Raw genomic sequence first — 17,276 nt, 5'->3', positions numbered from 1 at the left:
AAACATACCACCGGCATCTGGGGCCGTGGATAAAATATAATACATGTAGCCTATCAAAACATATAAACATGACAGCAAGTAATATGTACATCCAAAATGTAGTGCTGTCTAGGCTACGACTCTGTCACACGGGACCACTACTGTAGCATTCACAGAAGTCAGAACTATACAACACAGCTGACTTCTAAACTTCAAAATTGGCTTCTAGCTAAGTCCACACACTAAGCACCTGAAAACATCAAAGGTGAGGGGTCAATATTTGGAAAAATACTGAGTGAGTTTGCATTTACTAACGGTATTATTATAAAAACATAGCATCGCATTTCAAGGAAACAATAATATAAAATACATAAAAACAGGTATTTAATCCGTACGAAACTAATATCCTAGCATGCGACATAACTTTCGAATAATCAAATCATACTGATTTAAATAGTCCGACCCGGGAGTGCTCACACACTGCCTCGTCGATCGCGACCTATCTCTTAATCCCAAAGTGTGAGTCCAACTCACTAGATACGAGGACTCCAGACTACACCGTAGCCGAGTGCTCACTCGTATCAAATTCATTGTTCAACTTCGAAATTCATATTCATATTCATATTCAAATTGTGCACGTATATATCAAATCATTTCTCATATGCAAACACACTAGACTGACTCGATACTGGTGATCACACAGCTTATTGACACCCAATAGGTAGCTAGTTTCTTCGGATCGCATACTAGTCCTCGTATATATAATTGATAGAAATATCTAACATTTAATCAAACCATATAACATGCGATGCGTATAAACAGTATAAATATCTATATCAAATAACTTTAATATATAATACACGAAAGTAAAGTGCAACTCACAGTGACCGCTATCCACTCTATAATATAGTCAATGTGGTGGTATGCTCGTACTAGTCTCCGTCTAATGCCCTGATTGCTTGCTCGTACGTCTGATACATATAGTTTAGGTTTAATAGTTAGATATTAATCTCGTGTTTTTTATACGTATATTACTTTAAATTCTAGGGTTATATTTCATTCTTAGTGTTATTCGTGATCTCGATATTTCTTTATCTTATTCACGATATATCGAACCCTGGTTCTCGTATTCGAGAAACGTATACTATCTTTAGAGTTTTCCATTATCGTTGCTCACGGAAAACGTCGAGCCAAAACTTCACTTTTTAAATTATCGGGGTCCTTAATCGTTTTTAAAGTCTAATATTCGAAAATACTAAATTCCCGTTCAATTAGGGCAAAAAGCCCATTTTGGTCCCTGTGAACCCACTGTGCGGGCGTACACGAACACTGTGCGTCCGCACAGTGTAGTGTGCGTCCGCACACTTCGGTGTGCGATCGCACACCGAGTGCAGCCCCTAGAAAATCGATTTCCGGGGATTTCCGTCCATTCCGACATGCTAAACACTTTCCTACTTAAAACCCGTCCCTCCGTTTTCATTGAAACGCTATAAAAACTTCAAAAACGTTGAATTCGATCCTAATATCCTATATGACTTAAAAAAGCCCTTTTATATCCATTTTTAACCAAAATTCTCAAAGATTTACCTTGAAACGAAGCTCGGGATCAGTAGAGGATAGAATTCCGGAGAGTTTGGCGCGAAAATCACTCGAAACGGACGTCGGACGGAGAAACGGCGACGTAACGATCGTAATCGGCGATAATTTCTCCACTTCTCTGGATCTTTCTTTTTCCTTCATATTCATATTTTCCCTCCTTATATATTTCGGCTAAAAGTGCCACTTTGATCCTTGTTCTTTTTGTTTATTATCATTTATCCTTTAAACTTTTGTTTTGTACGATTTAGTTCATAACTAAATCAATTAACACTTTAATTATGACTTATACGTATTATTTATCTCCAATATAAATAATACAAAAAATCGATATTAATACTGTCCCGTAAAAATCTAAAATTTCCATTTTCGACACAAAGTGGCTAAATTACCACTTTAGTCCTTGTACTTTATTTTGGGCTTTTCTTGACATTTTCCTTTTTAATTCCAATTCTAGCTTTAGAATTGAAATATAACCGTAATTTCCGCATAATTAATTCCCGAAACCGACCTACTTGAAATTTATTTACTTTACTTTTATCAGAAATCTTTCCGATTTCGCCACTCTGGCGAGTCCAAATTGGACACGTGGTCCAATTAAATAATTAAACATTATGGGGTATTACAAAAAATTAAAGTCTTGGCGGGATTTGTTTTTTCCATAATCCGAGCAAGAACCTATTTTCTGCACCTGAACTGAGATTCTTCAATATGCAGAAGTTCGTCGGAGAGAAGCTGTTAACATTTCTGCTCCAGAAAACACAGCCAGGCATGCTGTGAACAAGCTGAGTTCAACTAAAATTGGCTTTGATGTTATCCCAAATTACAGCCTTTCCAATTTCGAGTCTCCGCTTCCAAAAACTGCGCTGAAAAACACCATTCAGGTCTGCTACATATTGAATTAAAATCTCTTGATCAAGGATAAATTAAAGAGCTGAGATGAGAGGCAGATAAAGGTAAACCCTGGCCTTCCAACCAAATATCCTTCCAAAAGAAACTACTCTGTCCATTACCCACCTTAAACTGAACTTTTCTGCAAAAATAGGTTTCAAATCTCAGCATTATTAAAAAAAATCTTGCGAATACCCCGCCACATCGCCGGGAGACTACCATTTTTTGCATAGGTAAGGTCGTGCCAAGAGCTTAACAAAGAGCTCTCCCTAGTCACTAAAAACCAAAGTGAACTCTTATCGCAAGAGGCCAATTTCCACACCCATTTAAACATTAGACTTTGATTTTTTAGGTGCAGTGACAGAATGTTTAAACCACCGAGCACGTAGAAAGACAATTTGTGTCCCATGAAACTTTACAAATCCCCCTCCTCGAAGTTGAACCCGGCCATAAGAACATGCGCATATAGCTCTCCATTGAGGCAATAATAGACGAAGCATTGAAAATTGCGAAAAGAATAAACTGGTAAACTTGCTAGAACAGACTTATCGAAATCAAGCGACCCGCTGGCAAAAGGAGATTACCTTTCCAATTTACTAAATGATGCAAAAACTTTCGCCTCAGCTGAGCAAAATTAGCTAAATTAAACGTTTTATCTGATAACGGCAAAAGAGACCATCGAGCTGGTGCTCAAGGTTTTTTTCATGTTCTTATATAATAAGAATAGTTAAAGAGGCATCCAATAGTCACTTAAATTCGATGTTAGAAAAAACAGTATTACCATAAATAGTCAGGCTGACTTTCAATGAGATAGATACATAATCTATTGATTAGGGATATTAAGAATTTTCACTAAGTAGATTTAAATATAATAAATTTGAATTGAAAAAAATCACAAAAATTGAAACTGTGTTTATTTAATTAATCAGATAAAATAATTATTTATAAATTAGTAAAAAAAAAATTTTAGATTAACTTCAAAATAATTATATAATTAAATAAATATTTACTAAAATTTAGTATAAATAATTATTGAATAATATCATATTCATATCTTTTTAGAATACCATGCTCCTTTTTTATATGACATTTTATAAAATTATTTTATTTTTACTCTGTTTTATTTATTTCACCATTGGATGAAAGTGATTGTAATTCATCTATTGGAGATAAGTGGACAGAGAAACCATAAAAAAAAACCTTTTTCCTATAGAGTTTGGAAGTCAATCGATGAAGTATTATAATAAAATATGTGATTTGGTGAGAAATCACAATGCCTCTTCATAGGCAATAACTTTAAGGGCGATTTCTTCCATTTTTAAAAACTAATTCGAATTTGTTGTATGCAAAAAAGTTGTAGGTATTTGCGTTATCTTTCTAGAACTGTTTAGAGCACTTAAATTAATGTTAGAAAAAATAATTATGCTATTGTAGACACCTATTTTCCAGACAGGTAAAAAGTAATAAGGGTCTGAAACATCTAATGATGATTTTCAGAGAAATTCGTCCGAGTGACGAGCTTGTGATATGTTTGTTTGTATTCAAACTGGTTAAATCAGTGCGCCGTTTGCAAACTTGAAGGAGTGAAATGTAATTAGCCGCAAGTAGCCTATAAATATCCAAAGAGATTGTGATCTAAGTCTACTAAATTGGACTAATTACAATATCTTAGAAGTTTATTGTCCAATTTGCAAGTTTGATTGATTAAATTGATCAATACCCAAACCCTTACGTTCTCAGAAGCCATTTTTAATACTTCTGGGCACCAGAATAAGCTTTTAACCCTTTTTTAGCATGCATAATTATGTAATACCCCAAATGATTAAATTGTCTAATTGGACCACGTGTCGATATCGGAAGAATTTCTGAGAAATTAAGATAAATATAAAATTTTAGCAGGACGGTTTCGAAAGGATTGTTGCGAGAGATTTAATATTATATTTCAGTTCTAAAGTTGGAATTAGAATTAGAAAGGAAAAATGTCAAGAAAAGTCCAAAACTAGAGTTCAGTAGGCCTGTGCATCGGTCGGTTTCGGTCGGTTCGGTGAACCGAACCGAAAAAACCGAAACCGAAAATAGGCTAAAATCAAAAACCGAATCGGTTCCGAAATAGACCAAAAACCGAAATTGAACCGAACCGAAAAATTCGGTTCGGTTCGGTTCGGTCCGGTTAAAAACCGATTTTTTTAATTAATTTTTTTTTCCAGTTTTTTAATATAAAAAATTAAAAAAACATTGATTAATAATAATTTTATATATGTTGTTTGTATATTTTATCTATTATAATAAATTTATTAACTTATATATTACATATTATTAAAGAATAAATACTAAAAAAGTATAAATAAACATATAAATTTTAAATTTTTCAAAATAAAAATAAAAATAATTTGTTATTCGGTTTTTCGGTCGGTTCGGTTTGTAAAAACCTAAAACCAAATTGAAAACCGAATATCAAATTTTTAGGTTGACAAAAACCAAATTAAACCGTTTTAACCAAAAAACCGAACCAATCTTGAAACTTCGGTTCGGTTTGGTTCGGTTTTTCGGTTCAATTCGGTTTTTGCACACCCCTAGAGTTCAGGGACTATAGTGGTAATTTAACTAGTTAAGTCCCGAAAATGGAAATTATTTCGCCAAGGTCCGCAAAATGTTTTGTAGTATTTGTGGTAAACGTTTCAGATCAATCGGAGATCTTTTATTTGGACGCGGATGCATTTTGGTCTAAAGTGTAATTTTTGAAAAGTTTAAGAACTAAAGTGCAAATTAGCCAATTAAGCCTCGAGAATGGCAATTAGGAGATTTTTGACGGAAAATAATAATTTTAAAATCGTATTATTTATTTGGATACAAATAATACGTACGTAATTGAGTTGAAGTAAATAATTAAACGTTAAGTTAAAATAGAAAGTTTAAAAGAGAAATGGTTTAAAGTTAAAGAAATGAAGGATAAAAGTGGCTAATTAGCCAAATATATATATATATATATATATATATATATATATATGTCTGTCATTTGGATGAAAGGGAATCATCGAGAGAAAGAGCAGAAGAAGCATTAGGAAGGTAAAAGAAAAATTGGAGGATTTGAGCGATTAACTTCGATTCGATGCGGTTTCTTCGTTTCTCGATGGAATCGAGTGATTCTCGCGCCAATTTCTCGGGAATTCAATTCTCTATCGACCCTGAGCATCAAATTGAGGTAATATTGTTGTTTTGATTTCTGAAATTGAGAAATATGGGCTGTTAAGGTATTAACATTGAGATTGAATCGTAATCACGTTTTTATTGTCGTTTTTGATGAAGTTTGAATTGGGATTAGTGTTAAATGATGTAGAGGCATGTTGAAATGAATTAGAGCTATCAGAAAAAGGCGAAGTGCCCGAAAAAAGGTCTTTCCGGGGACTAAAATCGGTTTGCGGACGCACACCTATGTGTGCGAGCACACCAGCTGGTGTGCGAACGCACACAGGACCGCACGAATGCACGAGACCTTTCGTGCGCTTGCACAGCCAGCAATTGTACCTGATCGGGAATTTTGCCCCGCTAAGACCTAGTTTTCTGACTTTATGAATGTCAGACACTAAAATGGGAATACGGACCCCGAAAACGAGAAATTTGGATATCGAACATAACGTGTTCGATTAGGATTTCAAGGTATAAGGAACATATAGTTGGATATCGATAAAAAGGAATCCGATTAAGAGATTATCAAGGTTAAGAGTCGTATTTAGAATATGATCGCGCTAACCTAAGTTTATAACTTAGGATTTTAGTACTAATCTTACGTTTATGGATTAAACGTACAGGTAGTTCGACTAAGTAACCGACGTACCAAAAACCTACCAGGCCGCCGAGCTGGAAAAGCTACGAGATTGAATGACGTGTGGAACCTACGTGAATGATTGACGATAATGCAGTTTTGGGATAGCGAGTTCTATGAGTTGCATTTTACTTCCGCTTATTGTTTATAAAAGTTATTTTCATATATTATGATTTTATACATCGCATTTATATGATTTGATTATTTGAATGATTGTTTTGAGTTGAAACTCTAGTATGAGATCCGAAGAAACTAGCTAACTATTGGGGGTCAATAGGCTGTGTGATCACCAGTATCGAGTCAGTCTAGTGTGTTTGCATATGAGAAATAATTTGATATATACATGTATGATACGAATATGAATATGAATATGAATTTCGAGGTTGGACAATGAATTTGATACGAGTGAGCACTCGGTTACGGTGTAACCTGGAGTCCCCATATCTAGTGAGTTGGACTCACACTTTGGGATTAAGCGATTGGTCGCGATCGACGTGGTAGAGTGTAAACACTCCCGGGTCGGACCATTTGGATCAGTATGATTTGAATATTAGTAAGTCGTGTCACATTTTAGGATATTAGTTTCGAATGGATCAAGTACTTGCTTATATGTATTTTCATATTATTACTTGATTTGTAATGCGATGTTATGTTTTTACAAAACTGTTAGTAACTTGTAAACTCACTCAGTATTTTTCAAAATATTGATTCCCTCACAGTGTTTTCTTTCAGGTGATCAGAGTCAGATCAGACAGACCACCTCCTTTGTGTTGGAAGTCTTCTGACTTACACAAAGTACAAGTCCTTAGAACTGCATTAGTAAATAGATGTCAGTATAAGGTTAATAATCTGATTTCAAACGGTATTTTGTATTGTAAACTCTGAAATAATTTTATATATAAGTTGTTTAAAAAGATGACATGTTATCTGTTTGAATTTTGTACCAATATTGCCTTGAGAGGAATTGGTTATGAGTATGACTAGAAACAAGGCGGTGCTGGATATGACTAGGATTTTTTCGTGAACGTGTTCCGGAAAAGAATACGATATTTTGATATTTGAATTATATTACTTAAAGGAGATTTCTATAAAACGTAGTATATATAATAATATATTTTAATCGCGAAATATTTATAGTGGTTTAGGCTTACTACGGGTTCCGGAGCTACCACTCCCGTTCCCTAGCGCCGGTCTCGATTCAATAATTTGGGTCGTGACAATTTAATACGAATTTAATTAGATAAATACCTAAAATAGATGTCAAACCTAATCCTAACTCTAGACAGGCTTCTAAGCCAATCACCTTACTAATTTATAGACATGTCACTCAACTATAACACTCATTAACATACTCATAACCTAACTTAGACTCTACATAGCACTAACCCTAATCTAACCTCTATAAATAGGACGCTTAATCAGTTTAGCAAAAGGTCGGCAAATTGATCGCCCCAAGAAAGAACATGGCCTTATAAAATTATAGTGTTGGTCGAACCATACATCACACACATACACACCATTTGATCAAACAAGTTAGAGACACTTCGACCAGTCAATAATGCACTGCTGCACATTGATCCTAAACTAGATTCCACATCTTGATCGCTAGAAAATGATCCAAGGACTTAGAACAGTACATGTCTCACATGCCAGTCCAGATCGAGTCATATACGCCTCTTACTTGTTTACCGCTTTCAGACAGGTTTACGTTTCCAGTACGATATCTAGTGAACTGTATGATTGTTGAGATGAGAGAACCGAATATGTCATGCAAATATTTAAAGTGTTTGATAAGTTAAAGTGCAAGAGTTTTGGTAGTGTTCACGAAGTCGGTCTTTTGGTCCGATGTAGGGTGGTCTCACCCATAAGCGAGTGAGATCTACCGATTCAGTAAAAATTACATTTCCTAGCTTATCTAGACACGACTCCATTATTAGAAATCTTTCCAGAATCAAAGTCTGCCATAAGCCTTGGAAAACGGCCCCCAAACCCTGCTCTGTTCACAGCTATAAATAGTCAGAGTGGCTATCGAGTAAATGTTAGTAGACATGACTAGTAGATAGATATTATGTCTCTATATAAGCAGAAACTTTTAGAGAAATTTTGTCTTTTATAAAGGACAAATTTGAATTTGTTGTTTTTATAAAAGTTGTAGGTTTTTAAGTTAACTTCCCATATCCGTTTGAATCACTTAAATCTTATGTTAGAAAAAAATAATAATACCATAAATAGTCAGATTAGCTGTTTAATAAATTTCAGTAAACATAACTAGTGGATAAATAATATGCATATGCACAAACAATAACATTAAGGGCGATTTCATCTCTTTAAAAGGAAGAATTCAAATCCGTTGTCTTCATAAACATTGTAGGTTTTTGAGTTAGATATTTAAAACCGTATGAATCACTTAAATCTGATGTCAAAACAAAAAATTATACGATATATAGCTAGGCTAGTTGTGGAGTAGATATTAGTAGACATCAAAAGTTAGTAGATACTACGCCTCTGAATAAGCGGTGACTTTAAGGGCGATTGCGTCCTTTTTATAGGATGAATTCATATTCATTATCTTCATAAAAATTGTTATGATATAAAAAAATTATAAAATTGTTTTTCAGTTTTTTAAACTAAAAAAAAAACACAATTAAACATCAAATTTCTTTTCTAATTTTTTTTAAATAATTTTTTAAAAAGCAGGCATTATTTCTTAATACAACTAAACATGAATGAAAAAAAGTGAAATTTCAAAAAAATTTGGGTGATTGTGAGCCGATATTTTAAGTATTTGTTTGTTGCACATCTCCTGGGTACCTTGCCACTAATTAGTGAGTTGACTACGCTATCACATCAAAGGCATCAATAGAGAAAATTAGTGGCACAAATTAATATATCAAAGTAATTTCTAACAAGTTTCAAAAAAAGTAATTTCTAACAAAGGCTATCAATTTTAATATAATTTAAAAGATAATTACTATAATTTTTTTAAATAGCATTTAATCTAACACATCTTGCATCTTGATTAAATAATTTGAACTCAAATTAATTAGGTGCTTAGGCAGATCTTGCAGTAAACTAATTGAATGTTATTTTTTTGGTTCCGAATTAATAAAACATTTGACTATTTTATTTTTTTTGTCAAAAATAGATCTATTTTACTTATTAGCGGCGCTAGCGGGAGTTATATTTTTTTTAAATCAGCCCACTGACTGCTGAGATCCCAGTCGAACTCAAAATCTTAGAAGGATGTTTTAGGAATTTTACCAAGCAGGTCAAAGCTTCCAGACATTTTGATGTTCTAAATTATAAGTTGTATAATGTTTTTAATAAACAATCTAAAAGTTAATAATATTAAATATTTTAAAATAATATAAATATCATTTTTCATACTAACACAAAAATAAAAATTAATTATTAATAAAATATTAAAAAAATAAAAATAAAATTAGATAAATAACTAAAATTCATAAGGAATATTTATTTGCTTTTCTATGTCATTATCAAAAAATAATGACTGATGAGAAATCATTGTCATTAACTATAACTTGTAAACAAATATCTTCACAAATCTACCAATTAAGGAACATCTAATACGATACAATCATTTACAGTATCAAGAAGAGTCAAATCCTACTATCAGGCCCACATAAAATGGTGCCAAGTGCCAAACATGGCAGTGAAATTAAACTTACTGAAAGCATCTGAATTTGTTTTTTGTTTTTGTTTTTTTGAAAAAGTAAATTAATTGTACACTGATGCTTATTTTTGGGTCTTCTCTCCAAGAAACAGAACCATGTGCCCTATAAAACCTTGGAAATCAACAGAAAGAAGAAGACTATTTATTTTATAGTTATCTCATCTAACGGTTCTGTTATATTAGTAATATTCAACACATCTCTTCTGTGTTAATAATTTTATTTCTTTTAATTATATAATTAAGATATTAAAAAAAATTACATATTTATAATCATATGAGATACTCCTTCCATCTTACGAAAATAAATACTATTTAGGATGTCTTAAAATATAGGCGAAGTTATATTAATTTTAATAGCCAATATGAAATATTAATATCACCATTCATTAATTCCAACCACTTTTATTATATTTTATAAATCATCATTAATTATCACTTTATACGATATAAAAATTAATAACAAATTTATTTTTTAAAAATTTAATTACAATTCCAAAACAATAATTACCTTCCTCATAAAATAAATTAATAATGTTTAAATATTTAAATAATTAAATTAAGGTTTTTATCGTAAATTAACAAAAAATGACTATTTTTATTTTTATTTTTAATTCTTATACAATCTCAACTTTATCTATCTTTCTGGGACGAGGAAGTATATTTTTTATTTTTTATTGTATTTTTAATGTAACTATGTTGTATTATAATGCACCTATTGTATTTTTTTACTGTAACTATGGTGTTTTTATAGTGTAACAATAGTGTATCTATGATGTTTTTGTAGTGTTTTTATGATGTATACTATAAAAATACTATAAATACACTATAAACACTGCAAATGCACCATAAATATATTCGAAAAACGGCAGAAATACACCAAAAAAACATAGATACTGAAAAACACCAGAAATACACTATAAATACATCAAAAATACACTCTAACGTAAATACAATATAAAAACACTGCAAATACACCATAAGTCAATTTGTTCTTTTCAAAATTAGTAGTAATAAAATAAATAAATAAATTTATGAATAAGAGAAAGACAAAATAATTATATGAATAATAGAAGAATTTTATAAATAAAAAAAATTATATATCTACAATAATTTATTTACAAATTATAAATCATCACAAAAAATTTAAAATTTAAAAATTACAAAAAAGCTAAAAACGGTTTCCAGAAATTCATAACTCGAACGGAAAAGACGAATGAAAAGCGCGAACGTAAGAGACGAACGAAAAAGCAACCGGAAGACGAGAAACTCGCCGGAAATAGACAAACAAAAATGCGAACGGAAAAGCGAACGTAGGAGACGAACGGAAAAACACCCGGAAGAGACAACCGGAAAATCAAACAGAAAAGAAAAAGAAAACAAGAGAGAACTTTAAGAGAAAGAGAAAAAATAAAGTGGTTATTTAAATTTTTAACTTATAATGAGATAAGCCTTCTATGTATAGTAGATATTTTTGTAAATATGTTTGTTATTAGTGTAGAGTGAGAAATTATGGAAGATGGTGTAAAAAATGATAAATACTTTTCAAAAAAGTGTATTTGAAATAATCCCCATATTATACTCCTTCTATTCCTTCTAAAATGGAACATATTTTATTGATCTTCCATTATTATCTTTTAATTATTTTTTTATCGAAATATTTTTAGTTAGTTCAATATGTATTAAATATAATTTAATTTATAATACATTTATTCTATTATCAAATAAAATTATATCAATTAATAAAGATAGACATAATAAAATAAAATATTATTTTATTTTATTAATCTTTATATAAAATTTATTCATTCCTTTTTAACGGGACGGAAAGAGTATATTAACGTGACACTCCCGTTATAATTTCTCATATATTTTCATTCACCTGCCAAATTCAATGCGGGCCAAAACTGCGACAGCAATATATAGCAACCTTGAATTGCTAATTCTATGCACTTCACTAGTGTCATATACACACAAATTTAGAGGTGGCTAGCGATTTTAGGATGGTCCATACTCCATCTATAGACAATTAGTAATTAAGAAGCTAATCAAACAGTATTCTTTTTAAAAAGAGCTTAATTAAATTTCAGAAATTTGATATTGAAATAGAAATTAGGCCATGTTTGGTTCATGGAATAGGTGCGGAATGGAATAGCTATTCCGTATAGAATGAAAATTCTTTGCTTTGGTTCACAGAATAGGTATTCCACGGAATTGCTATTCCATGATTTTGTGGAATAAGTACTCCTCTCAAAAACTAAAGAATGGCTATTCCATTCCTTATGGAATGACTATTCTATTCCATACTATTCCATTCCATGAACCAAACATGGCCTTAATGTAATTAAACTTCCCCGAATTGATCGGATTACCTTTTTAGTTAAAAAAAATAAGCGTTTTGTAAAAAGTATTCAACCCTAATTTTGTTGATTGAGAGTAATCAGAAAACAAACTCTTACCATATCAACTAGGATTTTATTTTATTTTATTTTAAATTCAAATTAAAATAAATATTGCGTGATTATTGTTAGGATTGTTAAACAACACCAAAATTTAAATAGTCAAAAGCAATGGCTATGGCCTACCGTTGCTTTCCGTTCTCTACTCCATATCTAGTGCTGTACTAATGATGCCATTCCCATTAAAATTTTCCGAGAAAAAGAAACAAAATTAAAGAAAACAAATCATTTAATTCTTTTTTTTTCATTAATCAAGATTCCTAATAACAAAGATCAAATACAACATTTTTTTGTCGTCATCATATCATTGATCTTCATCGTCATCGAACTCTTTTCTCGTCGGCCAAACACCACCAAACGTCTAACAAAAAAAGAAAAAAAGAAGAAAAAACAAACCCTAAAAAAAGACTCCGAATTTACATATTTTTAGAACCATACAAGATCCATAAACTGAAAAGGGTTAGGCCTAGTTTGGCACCCAAATGAACAGAATCTTCGATTCATATTCATCATCAAACCCTAAAACAGCCACCGTGATGGTGGTGGTGGTGTATGGCCTTCTCCTTATCAATCATACCTTGAACGTATCTAAACTCCTCCACGTGGCAAGGGATAGTGATGGTACCCTTCTGATCAAATCCATACTCTTCCTCCGCTTCTTTAAGCAATTGCATGAACAGCGGATGATTAAAATATATCACCGGAACTACAAATCTCTGCTGTTCTTCACCTTGCCCTACTTTTATCGCCAAACAACCCTTCGGTACGTCTCTAGCTTGCTTCTTATGGTGGTGGTGATGATGAGGGAGATGCAGGTGAAAATTCTTTAGACTTTTGTCTCCTCCGCTACCCATTATTATGGTCGCCGGAAAATAAATTTATCGAGAACCAAGAAACAAGAAAATCAAGAAAATATGAGATGATTTTTACAGGAAAACGAAGGAGAAAGGCCATGGGTCTTGCTTGAGAAGAGAAACCGAAGGGTTACAGACGATGTTTAGAGGTTTAGCCATTATTATGAATGTGAAATAAAACCCAAAACTAGACATTCTAACCAGAAAACAAGAAACTTATATAGGGCTAGAGTTATCGAGATAGCCTCATAAAGTGAGGTTTTTTAATTTTTTAATTTAAAAATATTTTTTATGGTATACTGTTTAATTATTAAAAAAATCTCATCTTTTGGATTTTTTTCCTTTTTATAAATTGTCAAAATCTTTAATGCCGTTTATTAAAACTATAGTAAAAAATTTAAATTATATTCTCCGTGAAGAGAATAATTATTTTTTTATTTTAATTTAAACATATAACTATAATAAAAATTAAAAATTAAAAAATAAATTAAAATTAACGATTTTAGACGATACAATCTGTTTTTATTTTCCTAAAAAATGGATTTTTTTTATGATTTGACCATTATTGTGTTTGATACAAAGTGTAATTTTACTAGCCGTTTGATTAAAAAGGATAGAGATAACGATATGATATAAAGAAGAGTGTTTGTTGCAAAATTGTTACAGTAACGGACTCCTTTCGGATTAGCTAGCTAAGAATTCTTTGAATGGTGTAATTGTAGATAAATTGAATACAGAAGACGAAAGACACGTGGACACTGAGTGGCGGAGATGATTACACGTGGACGAAGGTGGGGCTGATTATAGTGGAGCATGGCCGACAATGGAGTGTCGTTTACAGTGGGGCAAAAAATTAAACGACAGCCAATAGCAGGTCTTCAACATGTCCATGTAGATATCAAAATCTGTAGGGTCGTTTATGCTGCTTTACCAACTATCCAAGGTTGTATATGTGGTTTAAATTTTTATTTAATTTATTTTTCTTTGTTCATTTATTATGGTATAGAAATAATATATATGAAGAGGGAACTTTTTCTTAAAGGAATCTCAAAACTAATGAACACAATCTGCCACTCAATCCCTGCATTTATTTTTAAGCTTTTTACTGGTAATAAAATATTGTCCATTTGTAATTTGAAAAATTTAGATTTTATGCTTATTATGCATATGACTAAAAAGTCTAAAATAGATAGTATATGGTTCAAATATAATTTTTACATATATTTTAAATCTATCATATCTTATTTTAATAAAATAGAAATAAATATATTCGAATGGAAACTAGGAGAAATTTGGGGATTTCAGTGATAATTTTGAATAATATTTTTCATGTTTTTTTTTCTTTTTTATTTGAGTATATTTAGGAGAAGTTTTTGGTTGTTAATGTGGAATTGGAGAGATTCTTAGGTAGACTCAGTCTACCACATCATCCATGGACTAACCTATCATATTATGACACGTCATTAAAATAATGGCACTATCGTAATTTTGTTTATTACTTACTATCGTAATTTTGTTTATTACTTATTTATATTTTTGAATAGTAAATTACGATAGTGCCATTATTTTAATGACGTGTCATAATATGATAAGTTTAGTCTACGGATGACGTGGTGGACTGATTCTACATAAAAATCTCTCCAATTCCATATTAACAACCAAAAACTTCTCCTAAATATACTCAAATAAAAAAGAAAAAAAACATGAAAAATATTATTCAAAAGTTTCACTGAAATCCCCAAATTTCTCCTAGTTTCCATTCGAATATATTTATTTCTATTTTATTGAAATAAGATATGATAGATTTAAAATATATGTAAAAATTATATTTGAACCATATACTATCTATTTTAGTCATATGCATAATAAGCATAAAATCTAAATTTTTCAAATTACAAATGGACAATATTTTATTACCAGTAAAAAGCTTAAAAATAAATGCAGGGATTGAGTGGCAGATTGTGTTCTTTTGCGCTTCTTAAGCTTGGTTAATTTAATCCCTAAAAGAATCATAACTGAATAGAATCCCAAAAGATTAGTAGTTATCTTAAATTTAGATCATATAGAAAAAGAGATCCACATAGTAATCATATGCATGAATTGTTATTATTAATTTATTCACCTTATTTTTTTAAATTACCGTAGGATTAATTAATTTTATATTATTAAATCAATAAATTTTTTAATATTTATAAATTAAATAAAATTTATTATTTGGTATATGATGAAAAATTATGAAAATTAATGAATCATCAAATTCATCATCTTTAATTTTTTATTATATAAAAAATGAAAATAAATGAAATTCGTAAGTTTTTATACATAATAAATTATTATAATATTTAATCATTTTGAAATTGTCCAATTTAATGAAATAATAATATATTGTTATTTGATTCAAATTTTATATTTATTTTTCAGAAAATTGAAAAATGTCACATTTCTTTTACTAGAGAAATAATTTTTTTCATAAAATTTATGTAAATTGAACTTTCTGAAGGTTTTTAATTTTTTTAATCTACATCTAACTTTTATTTTTTTTTAAGGTTTATATAAAACTCTTTTTTATTTTATCTTATATATAAGATATACTCTCTTTGTTCCATAAAAATAGATTGTTTGGACAAACACAAAAATTACGAATTAAATAGTTGGATTAGTTAAAATTAATTTATTTATGTACTTTTTCATTTTTAGCTTTTAATAATTTTTAAATAAATAAATAATATATTGATGACTAATTTTTGTATTGTGTATTTTCCATTGGTATTAGAAATTAATATTTATTTCATATTAGAATATGGAGCAATTACTTAAGTTGAAGATAACAATGTATATTTGCTACGGGTAATTAAATTTTCAGTTTTAAAATAATTAATCAAAAATAAAAAATGGCCTATAATTTAAAACACCCAAAATAGAAGGTGGCATATCTTTGTGGAATAGATGAAGTATCTATTTTACTTCATTGTTATTATTTGTAGCAAAATTATTATTTTTTATTAGCATCATGCTGATAACTTTTTTATTTACGTATAATTAAACAATCAAAATAATTTTTTTATAATTAGGGGAGGGAGAATGTTTGTGGGGAAAATCGATTCCACGACCTAGCATATTACTGCTCAGCACCTATAACATTTGAGTTATACCTTATTGGTATTAATTTTTTTATTTAAATATATAGACAACAATTAAAAATACTAGACAATAATCGATACACAGTGCTTGCTTCTTTATTTTTCATAGAAGAATGAATCATATTAATTTTTTAATAATATAAAATATAAAATGATATTTACATCTTTAAAAAAAATATAACGTGTTAAAATTAATTAAACATTTTTTGAGAAATAAAAATAAAAAGACATTTTATACTAAACTTTCTTAAAAGTTAATTTTTTTTAAAAAGTTAAATATTTTTTTGAAAATTAAATTTTTAAAAAGTATTTTAAACGAATCAAATGAGTTCCAAGAAAAGTTATATAGTACTGATGAGAGATATTTTAGATTACAAATAAGAAGATATTATGGAATTAATTTATAAAGTCATCTCTATTTTTATTTAATTTTTAAAAGAATATAATCTAATTACAATTATTTACATATTTTAATTTTAACTGTTTTTTATTTCAATTTCATAAGTTATGTTTATTATTAATATATTAAGATAAAACACAAATAAAAATAAATAAACAAACAAACAAAAATGTTCCTCCTAAAATAGAATGGATGAAATATTTATCAAAAAATAATGGTACAACAAAATAAAAGATATTATATCATAGGGTCAAAGATTGTTTTAAATTTAATATTAAAATTTTAATTATTTGACATTTAATATAGTACTAATAATTAAATATTGGGAAAAAGAAAGTGCTATAAAATTAAAGATTTGAGTGGCAATTTATCCCCTCAACTTGTACGAAATGGACAATTAATATATAAATTAATTTTGTGGACAAATTAGATATAACAATTAA

General features: G+C 29.8%; 1 protein-coding gene across 1 annotated transcript; it reads right to left on the bottom strand.

Moving 5' to 3' along the window:
- Window positions 1-12,650: 12,650 nt before the first annotated feature.
- Window positions 12,651-13,492, bottom strand: LOC126685849 (auxin-responsive protein SAUR32-like). The gene has a single exon (XM_050379824.2). It carries the CDS (start codon window positions 13,291-13,293, stop codon window positions 12,952-12,954), a length of 342 nt encoding a protein of 113 aa, XP_050235781.1. The 5' UTR covers window positions 13,294-13,492; the 3' UTR covers window positions 12,651-12,951.
- Between the last annotated feature and the right edge of the window lie 3,784 nt (window positions 13,493-17,276).

This window comes from Mercurialis annua, linkage group LG6 (genome assembly GCF_937616625.2).
Source record: "Mercurialis annua linkage group LG6, ddMerAnnu1.2, whole genome shotgun sequence".
NCBI classification, from domain to species: domain Eukaryota; kingdom Viridiplantae; phylum Streptophyta; class Magnoliopsida; order Malpighiales; family Euphorbiaceae; genus Mercurialis; species Mercurialis annua.
Note: the sequence above shows the minus strand (reverse complement) of the source record. Positions and strands in the feature narration are given on the sequence as shown.

Bases quoted from the DNA above. Each gene is read 5' to 3' on its own strand.
- LOC126685849 (XM_050379824.2), bottom strand. From the start codon at position 13,293: ATGGGTAGCGGAGGAGACAAAAGTCTAAAGAATTTTCACCTGCATCTC.